Source organism: Aythya marila, assembly GCF_965140915.1.
Source record: "Aythya marila genome assembly, chromosome: 2".
Classification (NCBI taxonomy): Eukaryota; Metazoa; Chordata; class Aves; order Anseriformes; family Anatidae; genus Aythya; species Aythya marila.
The window spans coordinates 21,460,128-21,478,937 of NC_139043.1; the positions used below are offsets into that span (position 1 = coordinate 21,460,128).

At 38.7% G+C, this 18,810-nt stretch overlaps 1 protein-coding gene across 1 annotated transcript in view; it reads right to left on the minus strand.

Moving 5' to 3' along the window:
* LOC309875292 (macrophage mannose receptor 1-like) overlaps window positions 1-18,457 on the minus strand; it is a 33,795-nt gene extending 15,338 nt beyond the window's left edge. Inside the window, exons 1-20 of the mRNA XM_082754553.1 lie at window positions 18,088-18,457; window positions 16,007-16,405; window positions 14,964-15,137; window positions 14,104-14,268; window positions 13,828-13,944; window positions 12,775-12,921; window positions 11,275-11,457; window positions 10,912-11,066; window positions 9,884-9,997; window positions 9,045-9,160; window positions 8,122-8,270; window positions 7,480-7,679; window positions 6,969-7,090; window positions 6,102-6,189; window positions 4,170-4,314; window positions 3,652-3,687; window positions 3,390-3,559; window positions 2,400-2,467; window positions 743-843; window positions 215-357 (exon numbers count right to left, since the gene is read on the minus strand). Coding sequence (XP_082610679.1) covers window positions 215-357; window positions 743-843; window positions 2,400-2,467; window positions 3,390-3,559; window positions 3,652-3,687; window positions 4,170-4,314; window positions 6,102-6,189; window positions 6,969-7,090; window positions 7,480-7,679; window positions 8,122-8,270; window positions 9,045-9,160; window positions 9,884-9,997; window positions 10,912-11,066; window positions 11,275-11,457; window positions 12,775-12,921; window positions 13,828-13,944; window positions 14,104-14,268; window positions 14,964-15,137; window positions 16,007-16,405; window positions 18,088-18,163 — 2,868 coding nt within the window. The 5' untranslated portion in view covers window positions 18,164-18,457. The remainder of the gene's footprint in view (window positions 1-214; window positions 358-742; window positions 844-2,399; window positions 2,468-3,389; window positions 3,560-3,651; window positions 3,688-4,169; window positions 4,315-6,101; window positions 6,190-6,968; window positions 7,091-7,479; window positions 7,680-8,121; window positions 8,271-9,044; window positions 9,161-9,883; window positions 9,998-10,911; window positions 11,067-11,274; window positions 11,458-12,774; window positions 12,922-13,827; window positions 13,945-14,103; window positions 14,269-14,963; window positions 15,138-16,006; window positions 16,406-18,087) is intronic.
* Between the last annotated feature and the right edge of the window lie 353 nt (window positions 18,458-18,810).

The following is an 18,810-nucleotide window of genomic DNA, read 5'->3' on the forward strand; positions in this document are numbered from 1 at the left end:
TTGTTAGCCCAATAAAGACTATCTTGATAAAGACTATCTCGATAATCTCGATATCAGAAAACATTTTTAGAGTCATTTATACATATTTTTACATCAAAACGTATTTTATGACAACTAAAAACCCTGCTACAACTTAAAAACTGAACCAAATATGTTTGTTTTGTATTTTTGTTTGTCTGTTTTAAGTACAGTATACTGACTTTTCATACTGCACCTTGTTATCAAAGAGAAGCCAGTCTTCTGGACACCCACCCTTTGGTGGTGGTGTGGTGGGAGCAATAGTTGGGCGAACAGTTCTGTTAAGCCTTTCACAGATGAATAATTCAACACTGCCACAGTTGAGATCATTCCATGTACCTGAAAACAAATTAGAATTAAAGAAAAACAAAACAAAACAGAGACTGGGATAAAAAGTATCCTTTCCTAAAACAAATCCATCATAGGAAGTAGAACTGACTACCATATTTATATTTCTCTCTGCCAGAAACAAAGAATAATTTTTATGTACATTTTCTTCAGAAATATTCACGTTTCCAGCAAAACCGAGAATATTAATATTTTGGCTAAGAACAGAAATATTTCAGTGATTGCAAACCATAACACTGCCAAAGAGGAATTTTAGTTCAAACGTTTAATTCACCTCTCTGAGATCTGATGCAAATCTCTAAGACCCTGACTTAAACATTCAGCTCTCCCAAGCCTATATCACACCATGCAGACTGAATGTTGTTACAGCACACACCTGTTTGGGTATACATGACCACACAGTTTTCATCATTATTTGCAAAGTTGGGTTCATTTGGAGCCCAGGCAACATAGTTGACAGGAGTTCCATCCATCCATCTGAAAGAAGCAATTTAGGGGAATAATAGTTCTTAGTTGAACAGAGTAGTATTTCTTTGTAAAGGACATACTAGAGCTTGATATTTTGTTTCTTGTATCCTAGTGTACCAACATGTGTTGTTCTCTGGTAAAAGGAATGCAAGACCTTTCACCTGGAATCACTAAAAAAATCTTTATGTCAGCTACCTATTCTATTGACCTGGAACTGGTCTCAACTAATTAGCTGGTGGTTGCAGCCTTCTTGGCCTCTGAGCATTGATAGCTTAAAGAAAACACACCAGTGTAACACTGGACCTCACCTTCCCTGGAATACAGAAGCAGAAACATGAGCCTAGTTTAGTAATTTCCTGGGGCCAAAAAGAGTAATATAAGATATAATATAATATAATATTATACCATAATATTAATAATAATAATAAAAATAATAATGTAATATAAGATCTTGCAGTGTAAGAGAGATCCTTGAACCTTACACTGGGAACCATTTTATTAAACAAAGGAGATCTTTAATATTATATACCTATTGCTTTCAGTTGTGTAATACACAATTCCTATTTGGTGATTCACAGATTTATTCTCAAAAAAAAAAAAAAAAAACTTGAAAACAAAATGAAAAAGCTTCAGAGTGCTGGTGGCAGCACAGTCAAGTGGGGAATCTGCCAAGTCTGAAAGACTTCAGACAACACCTGATCCAGTGTTTTTCTAGTTTGAATTCCTGAGTATTCCTCAGTCAAGCAGGATAAACGGTACATAATAAACAGGGAGAAATAATACAAAGACAAATTATGTGAGCCAACATGAGCCAGCAATGTGCACTTGCAGCCCAGAAAGCAAACTGTATTCTGGGTTGCATCAAAAGCAGTATAGCCAACAGGGCAAGGGAGGGGATTCTGCCCCTCTGCTCTGCTCTTGTGAGACCCCACCTGGCGTGCTTCGTTCAGCTCTGGGGCCCCCAGCACAAGAGGGACATGGACCAGAATACGTCCAGAGGAAGGCCATGAATATGATCAGAGGGTTGGAGCACCTCTCCTATGAAGACAGGCTAAGGGAGTTGGGGTTGTTCAGCCTGGAGAAAAGAAAGCTCTGTGGAGACCTTATAGTGGCCTTCCAGTACTTAAAGGAGGCCTACAGGAAAAGTGGAGAGAAGAATGGGATATGACTGTCTCAGCTCCACAGAGATGAGTCTTTGTGGCTTGTGGACAGGAAAGACATCCCAAGAGGTTAGAAGAAAGGCTGAAATTAAGAGAAATGAAGATGCTAAGACTCATCTTACCAAGCTTGAAATCCCAGGAAAAGACACTAGAAAAAGGCAGAAGGTGAAGGGGGAGGAAGGTTTTGATTATTTGAATATTCAGTAATGTCTTCAAGTACCATCTGGCACATCCCTAGAGACCTCCAACCTATTTTATGTCTTGTCTAACAAGGAAAAGGGAGTGGGACTGCACTGACTGAGTGAACATGCCCTCACCAAAAAAAAAAAAAAAAGTCTCACAGACATCCATGCCAAATATTCACACTTGATATATAAATCTGACAAACTTAATATTTTCACTTACCGGAATGTCTTATCAAGGCTCACACTTAAGCCAATATAGAAGTTATTTCCCCAATCTTTATAAAAAATCTAAAATACACAAACACAAAATAAGAATAAGAATAAGAATAAGAATAAGAATAAGAATAAGAATAAGAATAAGAATAAGAATAAAAAGAATAAAAAGCTTCAATGAGATGTAAAAATAACAGATTTCAAATAAACAAGTACTTAAAAATACTTTAGTTTTAGTTGTACGGTTACATAGTATGCAGTGTGCATGGATTCACTGGGATTATGTGCTTGAACTGCAAAATGTAAAACTTTCGTCCAATTTCTAGTATTTAAATAAAAATAAAAGCAGAATGGAATGAAAAAGAAATGGAGTAAAATACTGTGTTAAGATTAAAAAGAAAAAAAAGCCTCAGGTGGGTTATAAAATAAAGCAGTATTTTTAAGAGTTTTAGGAAAATATAGTGAGAATTTGCCAAAATGTTACACGTAAATGGTGGAGTTTAGTACTTAGTCATGTGGAGGACAGGAAGGAATCATTGGTTTTCAGTAGTATGAAAACTATTTACAAAAGACTATCCTAACCAGGTTATTCACTTCCTATTAGAAATTAGTCTGGCTTAAATTTTTTTATTGAAATTCTGAAATCCATTTTGACAACAAGAGGGAAAAAGCTTTTTTTGGGGGGAGGGGGGAAATTCTGTGAAGAGAATGAGGTGGAAAACAAACAAGCTAACTCTAGCTTTCAGATAAACAGAATAGGATTTTTGAAAGTTACACTCTGGGAGTGCTCCTACAAAGAAACTGAGGATTTGTCTACATGTAGCAATTTTTTATCAAAATAATGATCATGGTAAAGCTTCTAAGTAGATAAACCCATGAAAAGTGGTACTGATTTTTTATGATGGGGACCAGTTTCTAATATTTCAGAAGCCAGGTGAAAAAGATGCTTCAGTGCAGGACAGAACTGTGCATTTTTGAAGTAAAGCAAGTTTCTTACATATTTCCAAAGAAATGTTCTTTCACTTTCACCCTCAATGATGGCAAGATCACCACCATTCTTCTTGCAGTAGTCCCTCGCTTTTTCCATAGCCATTGCTTCCTTGCTAAAGTAGTATTCCTTATGATTATATATTATCCAGTCATCTTCACTAACAATATATTCATAATCTGCAAGATAAATCATTAAGCAGAGTGTCTACAATAGACATTAACGTCATCATATGAAAACTTCTTTCTGTTAGTAGAAGTACAAGACTTACCGAACGTGTATGTAGGCTCTGGTTTCAATGATGCTCCTGCAATATAAATCGATATCTGAGTATATTACATCTCTCAATTAAATATATGTATTACATTGTTAGGATTTAAAATCCTATCAATAAAAAAAATCCTAGAGGTTACTCTGTTTGTTTATTTTTTTTCAGAGAATTTCTAAAAATATCTGGAAAAAAAGTGTTACACTCAGCAGTGTTAGAGCCAACACAAGTTAAGCTTACAGAAACTATGCATGATTTAGACTACCTGATTTCACTTCCTCAACATGCTGCATGTACATTGTAAACTTACACATGTATCTTATGAACGAATTTGTTGTTTTCAGCTGCTTTTATTTAAATTGAAATGTACTGTGTTTCATTGTTCTTGATGGCATACTAGCTTTACTGCATGCAGACATTGTGGTTTGACATGGACAGGATGTTCTTAACCTTTTCTAAACACTTCTGAAGGGAAAAAAAAAAAAAAAAAAAAAAAAAAAAAAAAAAAAAAGTCATCTTACCTTTTTTTATTTGGCAAACATAGTCCTGCATATGTTCACAAAATAAATCGTTCCAGTTCATATCATTGTAGCCATTAAACACTCCACATTTTTCATTTCCATCATAATTGTTTGGTTCTCCATTTGCCCATTTTTCAAAATTTACCTATAGTGGAAATACAGCTTCATTAGTACTTTCTTCTGAAACAAAACAATTGTCTTATATTATCTTGTTAAAGAAGAATGTACATCATTTGATTTCATGATCCATCTTATGCTTTGGTGCCAGACCCTGTAAGAAGGACCTGACCATTGTACAGAATGGTGATCATGCTGTGTGTATCTACAAGCTATGCTAGTAAGACAAGTTGTTGTCCTTGTTTTTATCAGGAGACATGAACTTGTCCTGTTAAGGTCTAGAAAGAAGCATCTAAGAATCTACCTCTAATCCCCAGGTTGATTATTCAGCTCTGATGTTTCAGCCTGAGAAATCCATAAGTTCTGTGGTACAGACTTGGGCCTTGCATTGCTCTGTCAGAGAGCAAGGGCCACAAAGCTTAGCTTGACTAGATATATACAGTTATTTCTAACAGTGAATGTCAAATGGGAATATAAAGATCAGTACAACCAGAGCTGCTAAAACCAAGATAGACAATAATCACAGAATCACAGAATACTCTAGGTTGGAAGAGACCTCCAAGATCACCAAGTCCAACCTCTGACCTAACACTAACAAGTCCTCCACTAAACAATATCACTAAGCTCTACATCTAAACGTCTTTTAAAGACCTCCAGGGATGGTGACTCAACCACTTCCCTGGGCAGCCCATTCCAGTGCCTAACAACCCTTTCAGTAAAGAAGTTCTTCCTAATATCCAACCTAAACCTCCCCTGGCGCAACATTTTTGCCCATTCCCCCTCGTCCTCTCACCAGGCACATGGGAGAATAGACCAACCCCCACCTCGCTACAGCCTCCTTTAATTTACCTGTAGAGAGCAATAAGGTCACCCCTGAGCCTCCTTTTCTCCAGGCTGAACAAACCCAGCTCCCTCAGCTGCTCCATGTAAGACTTGTTCTCCAGGCCCCTCACCAGCTTCGTTGCCCTCCTCTGGACTCTCTTGAGAATCTCCATGTCATTCTTGTAGTGAGGGGCCCAAAACTGAACACAGTACTCGAGGTGTGGCCTCACCAGAGCTGAGTACAGGGGGACAATCACTTCCCTAGCCCTGCTGGCCACACTGCTTCTTATGCAAGCCAGGGTGCTGCTGGCCTTCTTGGCCACCTGAGCACACTGCTGGCTCATATTCAGCCAACTGTCAACCAATACTCCCAGGTCCTTCTCTGCCTGGCAGCTTTCCAACCACTCATCTCCCAGCCTGTAGTGCTGCTTGGGGTTGTTGTGCCCCAGGTGCAGGACCCAGCACTTGGCCTTGTTGAACTTCATACAATTGGCCTCAGCCCATCAGTCCAGCCTATCCAGATCCTCCTGCAGAGCCTTCCTACCCTTGAGCAAATCGACACATGCACCTAACGTGGTGTCATCTGCAAACTTACTGAGGGTGCACTCAATCCCTTCATCCAGATCATCGATAAAGATATTAAAGAGGACAGGCCCTAGTACTGAGCCCTGGGGGATGCCACTAGTGACCAGCCTCCAGCTGGATTTGTATTGTATGTGTATATAAGTATTATTCTAAGTATGTATATGTATATAAGTATTATTATAAGTAAAAAAGAGTATTCTTATAAGAAAGTATCACCATCTTTGGTGATGTTATTTCATTGCTATAAAAAACATACTGCTGTGTGGGATTGTGAACTAACAAAAGATAAAAACTAATTCCTGGAGTGGGACTGGGAAGTTAGGATTTATACTCACTTGTGGTTTGTACCTGTCTGCCAAGATATATATGGAGTACGAGCAAAAAAGCTGGAAGAGATTATTTACTCACTGGTGAGCCATCACTCCATGTAAATCCTCCATCAGAGTCCAAAGCACTTAAACCCATCCAGTAAGACAAGTGAAGATAATCCCTCTTCCTGAATGATTATGCACAAATACCACAATCACAGTGTAAAACAGAGATGGAAAATACATACCATTACATTATCAGTGTTTTGGTACTTGAAGTACTGTTTAAGACATTCATATAAAGTAATCATTCCATTTATGTACATCCTGGTATTGCACATGACAGGAAACAGGGACATGAAGAGTTGCATGAGGAGGAGCATAGATAACACAATACCATAAATTCTGAGTTAAGTGAAAATATTTTTGAAGGTCTCAGTCCCCCAAAGAAACTTAGGCATCCAAACCTGCCTGTAGTCATATGCTTGAGTTAAACATTTATATAAATACATCAATAGGTCTGGCTTCCCTTAGTCTCCATTGTTTTTCCCATAACTAAAGAAAGAATTGAACCTTTCACAGAACAAAGTGTTCTTTTAATCAAGACTATTTAATCTACTTGTCGATTACAAATGAGCTAAAAAGATCGGGTTTCTCTTTTTGAACTAAACTCAGTTTAAACCAATTTTGCTGATGCTTCTTTCATTTTTATATTTCATATAAAATATAAAATATTTCATATTTTATATATTCAGGCTACTTCCACACAGAGATGCATCTACACAGAGGCCTGCCAAGAAACCCTTTTCTCACCTCTCTCTACCTCTTTAGTTCTGCCAATTTGAAAAGATACATATATTGTCTTTCCAAAGTAGAAAATGATCACCAGAAATTCTTTATGTCTTACAGAAAGATCACTTTTTTAAAATGCTTTCTTTCCTAAGCAGTTGATTTTGCAGATACTTACATGCCAGCTATTAGATTTTGTTCTTCTTCACTGTGAATGCATGCCAAATCTCCTCCAATGGCTCTGCAAAAATCTCTTGCTCCAAACCATGTTTCCATCTTCTCCCTTCCTCTCTGAAAAATCTGTGAAAAGTGGGCAGTTAAACACTGTCTCGGATATTAACAGAAATTTGGAAACAGCATTCTGTCTTTCTTCTGGTCTCCCAGCCTCAAGTTTTATCACTTGCCCTTTAGTTCAGTTGTGCCACCATAACTGTGAGGTCATCTAACAAATTTGGTTGTCACAACTTTGCTTTTCCCATCATCTCAGAGTCCCTGTGGTCCAAACTTCAATTCCACCTGAATATACACCAGTTCCAGCACAACACAGCCTCACCACACAGGCATGGCTGGAAATGTGTTACAGCAGACTACTGACCAGGTAAGCAGGGTAAAATCCCCCTTCCATGCACAGACAAAACACATTCTTCATTGACATGACAAGTGCTTTCCTTCAGACGTTAAACACCTACTTTGAAGCAAAAGCTGCTCTGAGGAACAGAATGCCATCCTTCCAGGCAGGACGGGAGTGGGGGATTCGTTGCAGGGGGTGGAGGGGTCACTCCCTCCACCAGCTGCTTGCACAGAAACATATTTTTTTCTTCACAGTTGAGAATATCCCATAATCCAGCTGAAGTTCCTGTTCTCATGGCCACGCAGCCTGGCTCCTTTCCTTCACGAAAGACAATTTTTTTTAAATCTTATTGATAAATAGCTGCATCTTTTCAAAGCATATGCTATCTACTTAAAAGGTACCTGTTCCCACTGCATTTGGATGTCAGTAGTCTACATGCACTTGAATTAATTTATAATCCGATTTCTTCTATATTATACTATGACTTACTATGACTCACCAAAATATCTAAACCACCAGACAACAAAGAGTAAATGATATCAGCAGACACCTACAATCTCAGGTGACCTCTTGAATGGGCTACCATGATACCCAATTCAACAACTTGAGCACAAACAGAAGTTGCCTGGTTGTTTCTGCACATTTATGGCAGCAGAGCTTCAAAACCACCCTATAGCTTCTAAACCCCAACTTTCTGGCCAGACATAGCAGAAATTCTGCATCCCTGGTCATGGAGGTGCTGCTGCCCTGCAGTGCCTACCTGGCATCCCTACGTTCCAGTGGGTGAAGATGACCATGTCCCCACTAGCCCACTTGAATGTCCCCTCTTCTTCCATGTCTGAGAGGCCAATCCAGAAATGTTTTGCTGGATTAAATCCAATTACAGAAGTCAAAAAAGCCTGTTCATATCTGTGAAGAATAAGCACTAAAGTAATGTATGAATGCAATTTCCCATTTCTTCAAACAGTTCATTGTAGCAAATGTGGTAAAGTTAAGAAGAATTGTTAATATGTTGGAAAAATAAGCATAGGTTGAAGCCAGCATAATGGTCTTAATTTTATAGGTCTTATTATTACATAAATTATTTTACAATTTGGTAATGTAAATCTGTTTAGAATTTAAAGTGATTCTACTCTCCCTTTGTAGTGTACATTTAACAGCATAAACCAAATGATACTTGGGTTAATGCGTTTGTGTTATTCATTCTTTACAAATAAGTAATACAATGTTTTACTGAGCTTCAACATAAGGCTTAGATCTTTAATTTTTTTAATCTAGGAAAAAACTTTTATTCTAAAAAGGGTAATTTTTCAGATCTTTCTGTTACAAAGAAAAGTCTGAAAAGTTCATATCCTCAAGAAGTAAATAATTCCACGTTTATCTGTTTAGTTTTAATTCAATGAGTTTTAAAACAGTCTGGCAACTTTGGGTTGCTAGGAGTTGACTCAAATTTTTTATTCTTGGGTTCCACAAGAGTGTAGGGGAGTAGCAGCTGTGGCTTGAACACTGATATTTATGACATACCATCCCCTGTTTTATTTTGTAATATTTACTCAGTTCTACTTTATATTTTCCACTGAAGGGGTGGTAAAACACTGGACACTGTTAATAACTGCAAAATGGGAAGAGATGACTTTTTGGCTTGGTTGCACATTTGAAAGGACAAGAATTACATTTCCATACCTGTCAGTCACAGTAGCCAGGTAAGCTTTATTTTCTTCACAGATTTGTTTTGCTTCTGAAAATGTTGCTGGTAACTGCCCAATGGAGTAGCAGTAAAAGCCATGCTTCATCCAGCCCTGTCAGTGCAAACAGCAGAGATGCAAGGGGGGATGTCAGATTGCCCACCACAGTGCACTTCTAAAAGCCACATTAAAACCAGAGCCCAAGCCAAAATCAGCCTCAGAAGCCATGAGACAAAAAGAAGAGGCTAATCAAATACAGCTTTGTTCATTGCCCCTTGAAAGGGGTCTTTGTGAGTAATGGGCCATGGTTGTTACAGCTTGGAGCTGGAAAGCATGCTCACAGTCACCGTGCAGCTTCTCCTGTAAAGCCTGCTCTGCTGTCATGTTGTGTAAGTGCAGCTATTGTAAAAAGCCATGCTGCAAACAACCTGCAATATAGTTGGCTCTGATATTCCTCCCTTCTGACAGGATGGGTTGATTGAACTGAGATGGCTGTGTACAACCCATGAGATAGAGCCTGAAAATATAATGACATGCTGGCATGGGTGAAGGGACCAGCTCTGCACAGCAAGAGAGCTGACTGAAGTGCATGTATAATCAAGGAAAAAAAAAAAAAAAAAAAGAAAGAAAGAAAAAAAAAAGAGCAATGTTTCTAAATTTTATTTAAATAAAGAAATAAAAGCATTCCCATTAATCTGAGAAGTACCAATAATATGAATTAAGAGTTTTCTAGGGTTCCACAAAGAACAGTCAAAATAATTGATGTCTATGATATTTACCATCATGGAAGAGAAAGTGAGACACAATTACCCTTCACTGCTTTTAGTTTACACTTACTTTCTGGCAGCCCGGGTAAATAACCTCAGCTTCCCCTGATTCTTCTGCCAAAGGTTTTCTTTTACAGATGTAACCGAGTTTTGTTTCACAAGCACTGTCAGCCCAAGCTCCATCCTGAGCATAGTAAGAAGAAACAACAAAGAGAAGTGAAATCTAGTGAAAATCTGGATCCAACAGGAATATTTACCATTATCATTACCACTTCTCTCTTCATATGGCTAAGGTTGGTTCAGCATTTCCACACCTTTAAAATTTGTCCAAACCTCTCAAACAGGGAACACAACAAACAGAGGGCCACATTTCCTCAGAGGTATGAGAATTAGGACTGCATGCAGCTAATAAATAATAAAGGTTCAGCGGCTAATGAGAAAAGTAAGGAAATACTCTATTCCACCCTATTCTCACCACTGTAGGATTATAAAAACAGGATGTTCATCTACCCAGACTACACTAGCAAGAAGTGCAAGAGAAATTAAAAATAAAATATTAAAAATATATTATTTGTCTTTCTCCATAATGTTATGATATGTCATTTTAAAGTGAGGATAAAACAGGCTGCAATTTTTTGAACCAATTTTTTTGTGCTTCCAGTAATATGAGCTTCCAGATTAGCTGAAAACTATATGTCTTGATGCTTTAGGGGAAAGCATAAGAAAGTCCCTGTTCCAACAGCAACACTATACAGTTATGATCATCCATGCTGAATGCAGAAGTTGAGTTACTTCAACCAATTTCGGATGAGAGATTTGTTGCTACTATTAGAAAGCAGCCCAAGTCAGCACAGTGTGTCACTTCCTGTGCTTCACCATGCTGTCTTTCTAAATCTGGTCTCCAGTCTTCTGTCTTCCTCCTCACTAAGACATTCTGAATCAAACTAAATTCCTAAAAACATTTAAAACCTTTGTCCTTTTTTTTTTTTTTTTTTTTTTTTTTTTTTTTTTTGTCACAGACTTTTCCCTTTTGGGGGACACAAAAGACTAAAGAAAGCATGAAGGAGAGAAGGAAAAGAAGGAAAGAAGAAGTAGTACCTCTCTATTCATAACAATGCAGACTGCCTTATTCCTTGTATGGGTTGGCTGGTTGTGATGCCACCTGGTGTACATCACAGGTGTCCCATCACTCCATTCAAAATACATTTGAAACCTGAAGTCATTTAGACCAATCCACAGCTCATCATCTGGCTCTGGAAACATAAAGTTAATTGTTGGCATTGGTTTGTCTTAAAATGGAGCAATCCTGTCTCATATCTACAGTTGACTGAACAAGGAGTTTATAAAAATAAATAAAATCATGAATAAAATGATTTTTCATGAATAAAATGAGTAGTGGAAACAGTATAACTCCAGATTTAAAAAAAAAAAAAAAAAAAAAAAAAAAGTAGAAATACTCACTGTACCCAAGCTGAGACACTATAAAACTGTACTCCTCAATATTATGAATACTCGTCAGGTCTCCGTCTTCTTTTCTACAAGATGACTGGGCTTGTTTCCATATTTTGGGTGTTCTGTAAATTCTGTAGCAATGGCCTCTATAGGCCACCCATTCTCTGGGGCACTTAACAGGTTTAACATCACCTAAAAAGAATATTTCAAACAATTAGTGTGCAGCCCTGCTCAGTGTTTTCTGTCCATCAAAAAGAAAATTACCTGAACTGACATCTGAGATATTGGAGTACATACTGGTAAAGAAGACAAACAAAGCTGGGAGGATCACAAAGAATGCAAAACAGATTTTTCCATCAGTACAATATTGTGTTGGGAGCTACCCAAAAGCTCTTTTTACAAAATGACATTAATACTAATTAATTTGGCACGGAAACTTGCAGGGTACAACTCTATGTTAAATCCATGATGTGCTGGGTACAGCCATGTTTTACAACATGGGGCCTCTTTTTCTACCCAGACAGAGGTCTTGGTGAATTGTGGAGATTTTCTGATTGTCTCTGCAAACACCAAGTCCTTGGCAACCACTTTGAGCTCCTGAATAGCCCAAACCATATACAAGAAGACCCAGACATGCTCTTGTTATACCAGACGTGTTAGAAATGCCAGCCAAACACAAATACAGTGCACTTTCTTCAGAAGCTATGTCTTGGTATGAATTTAGTGTCATTAAGTACCTTTCACTTCCTTGAAGGTTCACATAGTCTACACCTATATCATATATTGAAGAGGGCAGGGTGTGTGCTCAGAATTGGCAAGTAATCAGCCATGTTGTTCAATTTTAATCACAGTCCCCAAAAACATTTTTGCCCTTTGCAAGCTTGCGTTCCCCTAGACAACATCCTGGCATGTTCTGGAGGTGAGCACATGTCAGTAAGCTGTCTGGATGCAGTCATAGTATACAGGATGATGTGCCCCAAGCCAGTGAATAGCTTGTATACTATTATATGTATTGTCAGGGGAATTATGATAGAGCTAGTAGCTTGCTGGGAATTCCTAGGTGAAGTAACTGTTAACCGTTCTTTTCCCATAGATAAGACTACCTTACCTCAGGTAAAAAGGGAACTCAATTGGGAAAAAGTTCCAGTCCCAAGATCTGACTTTTTCTTTTTGGAACAGAGCAGGAATGCTCAGAGAGAGAAGAGGGAGCCTGAACTTTGGCTCACACCTTTTTGCAAGACTTGTCATTAGTGTGTTTTGCAAAGCACAGAATATTCAGCAGTATTTTGACATCTGGATCACATGACTGAATGTGTGACCCTACCTTTTTTGGTAACCTGGGATCTTTTCAAAAGTATCTTTGGTTAAACAACATTTAAACATCATCTTTAAAATGATTTGGAAAATGAAAGTCCTCCCACGTCAGGGAGGACCATGTCATTTCATACATGGCACCTTCCTGGTATATCTCACTCAATTAAAAATAGAATTCTTTGTCCTCCATCATACCTGGGACAATAGTGGAGGAATCCACAGTGGAGGAGTTTCTCTTCTGGCAAATATATCCCAGTTTCCGATCACAGTCCTGGTTTTCCCATTTGCCATTCCTGCCTTGGAATGTCCCACACATTTTTATATGTTCCACAGATGGATTTCCTTTAGGAAAGAGTCAAAATATACAGATAATCCCTCTGTTAATGTTGAAAATGTTTGTCTCACCACAGGAGGGAATGGGCAAGTATGTCACAGCAACAAAGCCGCTGGTGTATTATTCTTCAGAGTGATAATTCCCAAGAGAGGTGAGGGGACAACAATGAGACAGCACTAAAGAGACTTACCCCTCTTATCACATGCACTGTTTAAGCAGAAATTCAACATGTTTGAAATACTGCAGAGTACAGAAAAATACTTTATAAAAACTCAGCTAAGCACAATTCCCCATGGGGTAGTAGTATTGCTAAAACTCATCATCCTGTGCTGTTAAACACTGGACATGAAATGCATATTTAATTCCGTGTGAGTGCTTGCCCTTTAGATTTCCCAGTAGCCACAACTGCTACTCTGAAAGTACACAATGTGGCAACATGAACATGAATTAGATCCTAAGAAATATAGTGGAAATGTTAAGATACCAAAGTTTATCACATAAATGTCATAATTGATACATGAGAAAGACAATTAAAGTGCATTTTATATGATGTTTATCTTATTTTTTTTCTTTATATCAATATTCATGAGTTTTTTGTTTTGTTTGAATAATACTTGCAAAGAGAAAGCTGTAGGTGGAAAATCAAATATTCAATGAGGTGCAAACACTTGTTGATAATACCTTTTTTTTTTTTTTCAGATGAGCTGTCTGCTTTTTCTGGGTAATTCAGAATTATGATGATACATTAATCCATCTCAGATGTGACCCCTATTACTGTAATACCCTACTTTTATCATAATCTTTTGTAACCTGTGAAAATTCTGTGAAACCAAAGGAATTAGATAACAGGAATTCAGGGAAGAGAAGAGAATTTTGGCCCAATGCCTTTCATCATTTCAAATAAGTACACTCACCTGGAGCCCAGTTTAGATATCTGAAAGGACTACCCCCAATCCATTCCCAGCCACCATTAAGTGTGTTGACAAGACCAGTCCAGAGCTTGGCATTGAAACCCAGATCATTAGTGAGCCCTACATGTACAAAATAAATGAAGTTATTAAAGGCCTCTGATAAGTTATCAAATAAAACTTGTCACTTGGACCTATTTTCACAGGGTGAATATATGTATCCATGTTAAAGCTCATTTTAAACACATGCATCAACGTGCAACACTTTTTTTTTTCCTTTACCTAATAAAAACATTTCTTCATGAAGGTCCGTAACACTTAATAATTCTGCATTCTGCTGCCGGCAGCTTTGCTTTGCTTGGTGCCATGTCAGAAGTGAGTTTGAGTTTATCTGATAGTAGGTTCCTGTCAAAGGATTTGTTTTCCAAAAGTCTTTGTGGATGGTGTCTATAAATATGAAAAAGCAATTTGACAAGACAATCGCACTTGTTAATACAGAAATATATATATATAATATATATATTACCGACTAAAACAGTGTAACTTTTGGTAGGTAGGTTTTCCAGCTTGTACGTGTTTTATCCATTCAATATTAATAATACATTAATAACATAATGAATTATTTCTCCTTACAATTCTAATTTTTCTACATTCATCCTGTCCCTCTCCATTTATATCTCACCTACGTCTTTCACAGTTCAGTCCACATCAACCCACTCACTGATCTATTCCCTATTCCGCATACAGAAAATCTTGGTCTCCACATCCATTTCTTACCTTGGGAGCCCTCTTACCCCATATCCCACATGCCTCATCCCTTGCACTTCTTTCTGCCTTTCATTTGCCCTTTCTTCTCATCCAGTCCTCTGGTTTCTCTTCCTTTTTCCACCAGTCCCAGTCCCCACCCTTACAGTACTCTCCACATCTACCAGTGTTGGGAGGCAGGGTAAGCCTACTCCTCAGCTGGAGAAGCAATGAGAGGGCAGAGCAGGCACTCCAGGTCATATCGCACCGCTCAACTAGGCTAGCCAGAACTGAGCTTGCTGTCCAATACCACTGCCACATCCTGAGCAGATTTTGACCATGAGAGAGGATGAAAATTTTACTGAATGCCTTTCTTGAAATCTTTCTGAATAAATTACCTTTTAATGGGCAATATCCAAAGCGTTGGTCTTTATCAAAATCCGAAGAAGTTGCACACCAGAGAGAGTCTGCATCATCACTCCGAGCGATGCACTCTGCATACCATTTACCATTGAGCTTGAAAGGGAACACACAAGGAGCACCAAAAGTATTTCCTCCCAGTGTATACATATCTGTGGAGAGAAACAGATCAAAAGCACTCGGTTTGTATCTGGTGTTGACCAGTGTGTGCAGCACTCCATGGACACAGCCAAGTTGTACAGGAGCTGATGTGGAAAAAGAAGGTCAATACTTCATTACTACAACGTTTTACAAGGCTGTTATGCCAATTAGGTATGGTTGAGGTGAGATGTTCAAAATTAACTCTCAAACAGCCTTGATTTGGCCCTCAGACAAATTTCTGTCAAACATTTCATTTCTATCTGGACTGCTGTTTCAGTAGTGCTCATGACTCAGCTCATCGCACATATATTTCTGTCCTCAGATGATGTTTAAGATCTTTTCTTTTTTTTCCCCTGTATGTTTGAAGAGGCTTGGAAAGTTATTAGTATGTTTTTTATTGTTCTAAATCAGAGGAAGGTATATTTTAAGTTCAGAAGTAACTGCTGGAAAGTGACAGTCCTATCTCTACTCAGGCTAGCTTGCTGATATAAATGACAACACATGGTCAAACCAAATCAGAACAACAATAAACATTTAAATATAACAGAATTCACCATTTCTTCCACAAAAGGATCAGATTGATTTTGAAAGTCACAGATTCCCTCCAGTGATGCTGTACAAAAAGAATTCTCATTCTTCCTGTTGATATCATCATAGGCCTTTGCCATTTCTTTCTTTCATTTGACAAAAACACACTTTCTGAGGTGAGCAGAAAAGTATACAATCCTATTTGCATTGCATTGTTACTCTCTGTAGTCATTTCTGTTACTGGTGTCACTGTACCATAAGGATGGCTGCATGACAAACAGGGGGTGGAATGTTTTTTGTAAATAGGAGCAGCTAAGTTACCTAGAAATAGAGATTAATTTTCACTACTCACCCTCATAGTGCTGGGAGCACACGCTGTGTGTGGTTCCATGGATTTTCCACCTGCTCCCTTTGCCTGTTCCTTTGGACAGCCTGATTTTCTTTCCCCTCCCTTTTCCATAGTTGAGAAATAAATCATTGCCTTTAATTGCAAGGGTTTCATTTCGACATCCCCACTGCTGAAGCTCGTTTGTCCTGTTGCAGGTTTCCAATGTGACGGCAACCTCGTCTTCCTTGGCAAGTGCTCCCAGGCACAGCTTCATCCCCATGCTGAGCAGATGTATGGCAGATATCCACCTGAACTGCTGGAACTCGTTGTGCTCATCACAAGGAGCTGTTATGACCGAGCTAGTGTTCTGAGCTTGGGCACAGAGCTTGCTGTCTTCATTATAGATTAGAAATTTTCCACTATCTATAAAGCAAAATCAGAATGCAAATATTTGAGGAGAGATGCAGTAGGAGAAAGGTCAGTTACTTGCTATTTGACAGCTTGCTACAACAAAAAATTGAATATTCAGAGTCAATAGAGAAAGAAATCCAGGGAGTTTGATCAGCAGTATCAAGGACATTCATCAGAATGTTCTGAAGATACATACAATGCAGAAGCTGGAAATATAGCACTCAGAATAATTTTTTTTCATCTTCACATCCTTCCTTAAAGCACATTGTTCTCCAAATGCTAATCAAAAATGTCATCATTTATTTTCCATTAAAAAACTTTTTAAGTTTCAAACTTTCATCACCACACAGCACGTTAGATAGGTTTTAATTTTGCAAGTAAAAGGGCTTCTTGCTTTAGAACTATTAAAGAGGTTTTACTCAAGATTCAACCATTTTTATATTTGGCCAAGAATGACATCATGGTTTGCAGCTCATCAAACAAAAGCAGTGATTTTCACTTTTAGCTATTTATCTTGGAAATTTTCGACAACAGAGCAAAAAGTCATTTCTTCACAGAGTTCAGCTTGTGCATTTCTCAGGAGGGAAACCACAACTTGCAGCATCATCACTTCAGTCCTGAGCACAGCTAAGCCACGCGTACTAGATGCCATTAATAGCTGCAATGTAAATAGAAATGTGAAGTGCAGCACAGCACAGCTTTGTTTCCAAAGACCAACTGCAACAACAGGGCAAGATTTCAGCCTGCACCAAACCTTGAATATTTTTGCTGCTGGTCTTGTAACTCTCAGCTCCCCTGTAAGTGACAGCAACATCATCCAACTTGCTCTGCTGTGCCACTGAGCTTTACTGGCACCCAAGCTTTCCTGCCAGGAGTGAGATAGTTAAATGGGGCTTCAGAACCCCAGCATCCCAGGGCTGCCAGAGAGCCATCAAACAGCCTTGGTGATATTCCTCTGAAGGGCTGAAGGCCAGAACAACCAGACAGCTGTCCTGCTGCAGTGGAGCTTCAGCAGGTTAGCAGGGGATGGGTTAGGGCCAGCTTGGTTTTGTCCAAAAACTTGCACAGAGGAAATTCTCCCATAGTGGGTTAGATCGGTGCTGCTGGTTATGCAAGAGCACCGGGCTCCCAGCAGCCCTTCAGCTGGGAGCTTCACAGGAGAAAGCATGGCACATACGGGATTGTGTTTTGCCTCTCAGCAGTAGGAGCTCCTGAAATCTACTAGCAGCTTTCTAGGTCCTTCCTAAAGATATCAGCTTGGAAATGGGATTCCAATAAACAACTCATGCCATAGTTACGTGAGCTAAGAAAGTCAATGCACACATCAGCCAGTGGTCCTGTGCCTGCTGAGAGGACAATGTCTTGTATCTCTGAGCTGATTTGCCCTCCAATGGAGTAATTTCAGGTCAGCTATGTCCCCATTCAGCTGGCTGATTTCAAAGACTCAGCACTCCTTAGGCTATGCCCGCACCTGTAGGCATATTTCTTTCACTCAAACACCTCCTTGAAAACTAGATTAGGGAAACAAAGTGCCTATACAGGTAACTGTGGATTTAGGAGCTGAATGAAACTGTTCCAAATCACATGCTGCAAACAGATCTAAGCTGCACTATCTCTCCATGAAGAAAGATGTCAGGAAAGCACGAGAAAGCACAATTGTGAACCCTCACACTCCACAGAAGACAAAGACTTACCGGGCACTTGAAGAGCTGTACTAAAGGAAAAGAGAAAAGCCAGGAGCAGGCAGACAGCCATTGCCAGGTGTTTCATTCCTTTCTCCCCTTCACCTCAAAGTGATGCTGAAGCCCACGCTTGTGCCTTGTAAGAAAACCCTTCTGCACTGACCCAGATTAACAAATCCTTTTCAGCTTTTCCGACTTGACGGATACAGGGAAGTTCAGATCTGCAAATAAGGAACTGGATCGTGTCATGTACGTAACTTTGAAGTAATGATTCCTTTGACTGTAGTAATGAAACTTTGTTTTCTAAGCTAATTTCTCTACTGTAATAAAGAGTTTTGTTTTCCATGGATGTATTAGTTCTAAGAAGTCACATTTCAGTGAAGAGTTTTGCAAGGTACCTTGCAATTCAGGAACATTGTTTTGGAGAAGTAGGTGACATGAATGTCTCTCTACTGGAAATATTTTTTAAAAAGAAAAAGAAAACAAAAAAAAGTAAAAGAGAAAAAGACTTGTATGGATCAATACATGATTTTAAAAAATAGTGCAATGCAATACTGTGAAAAATTGGCTGAAAAAACTATGCAAATCAAGTAACTATGAGTTTGGAATTAAAAAGAACCAGAATTTCCTGTTTCTGGAGTTCCATAAAGAAAATCTGCAGAAGACTCTGTGTACCACAGGAAGCACCTGTCCCTTCCTTTGCTCCATTCTTGACATAAGCAGAAGCAACGTCCC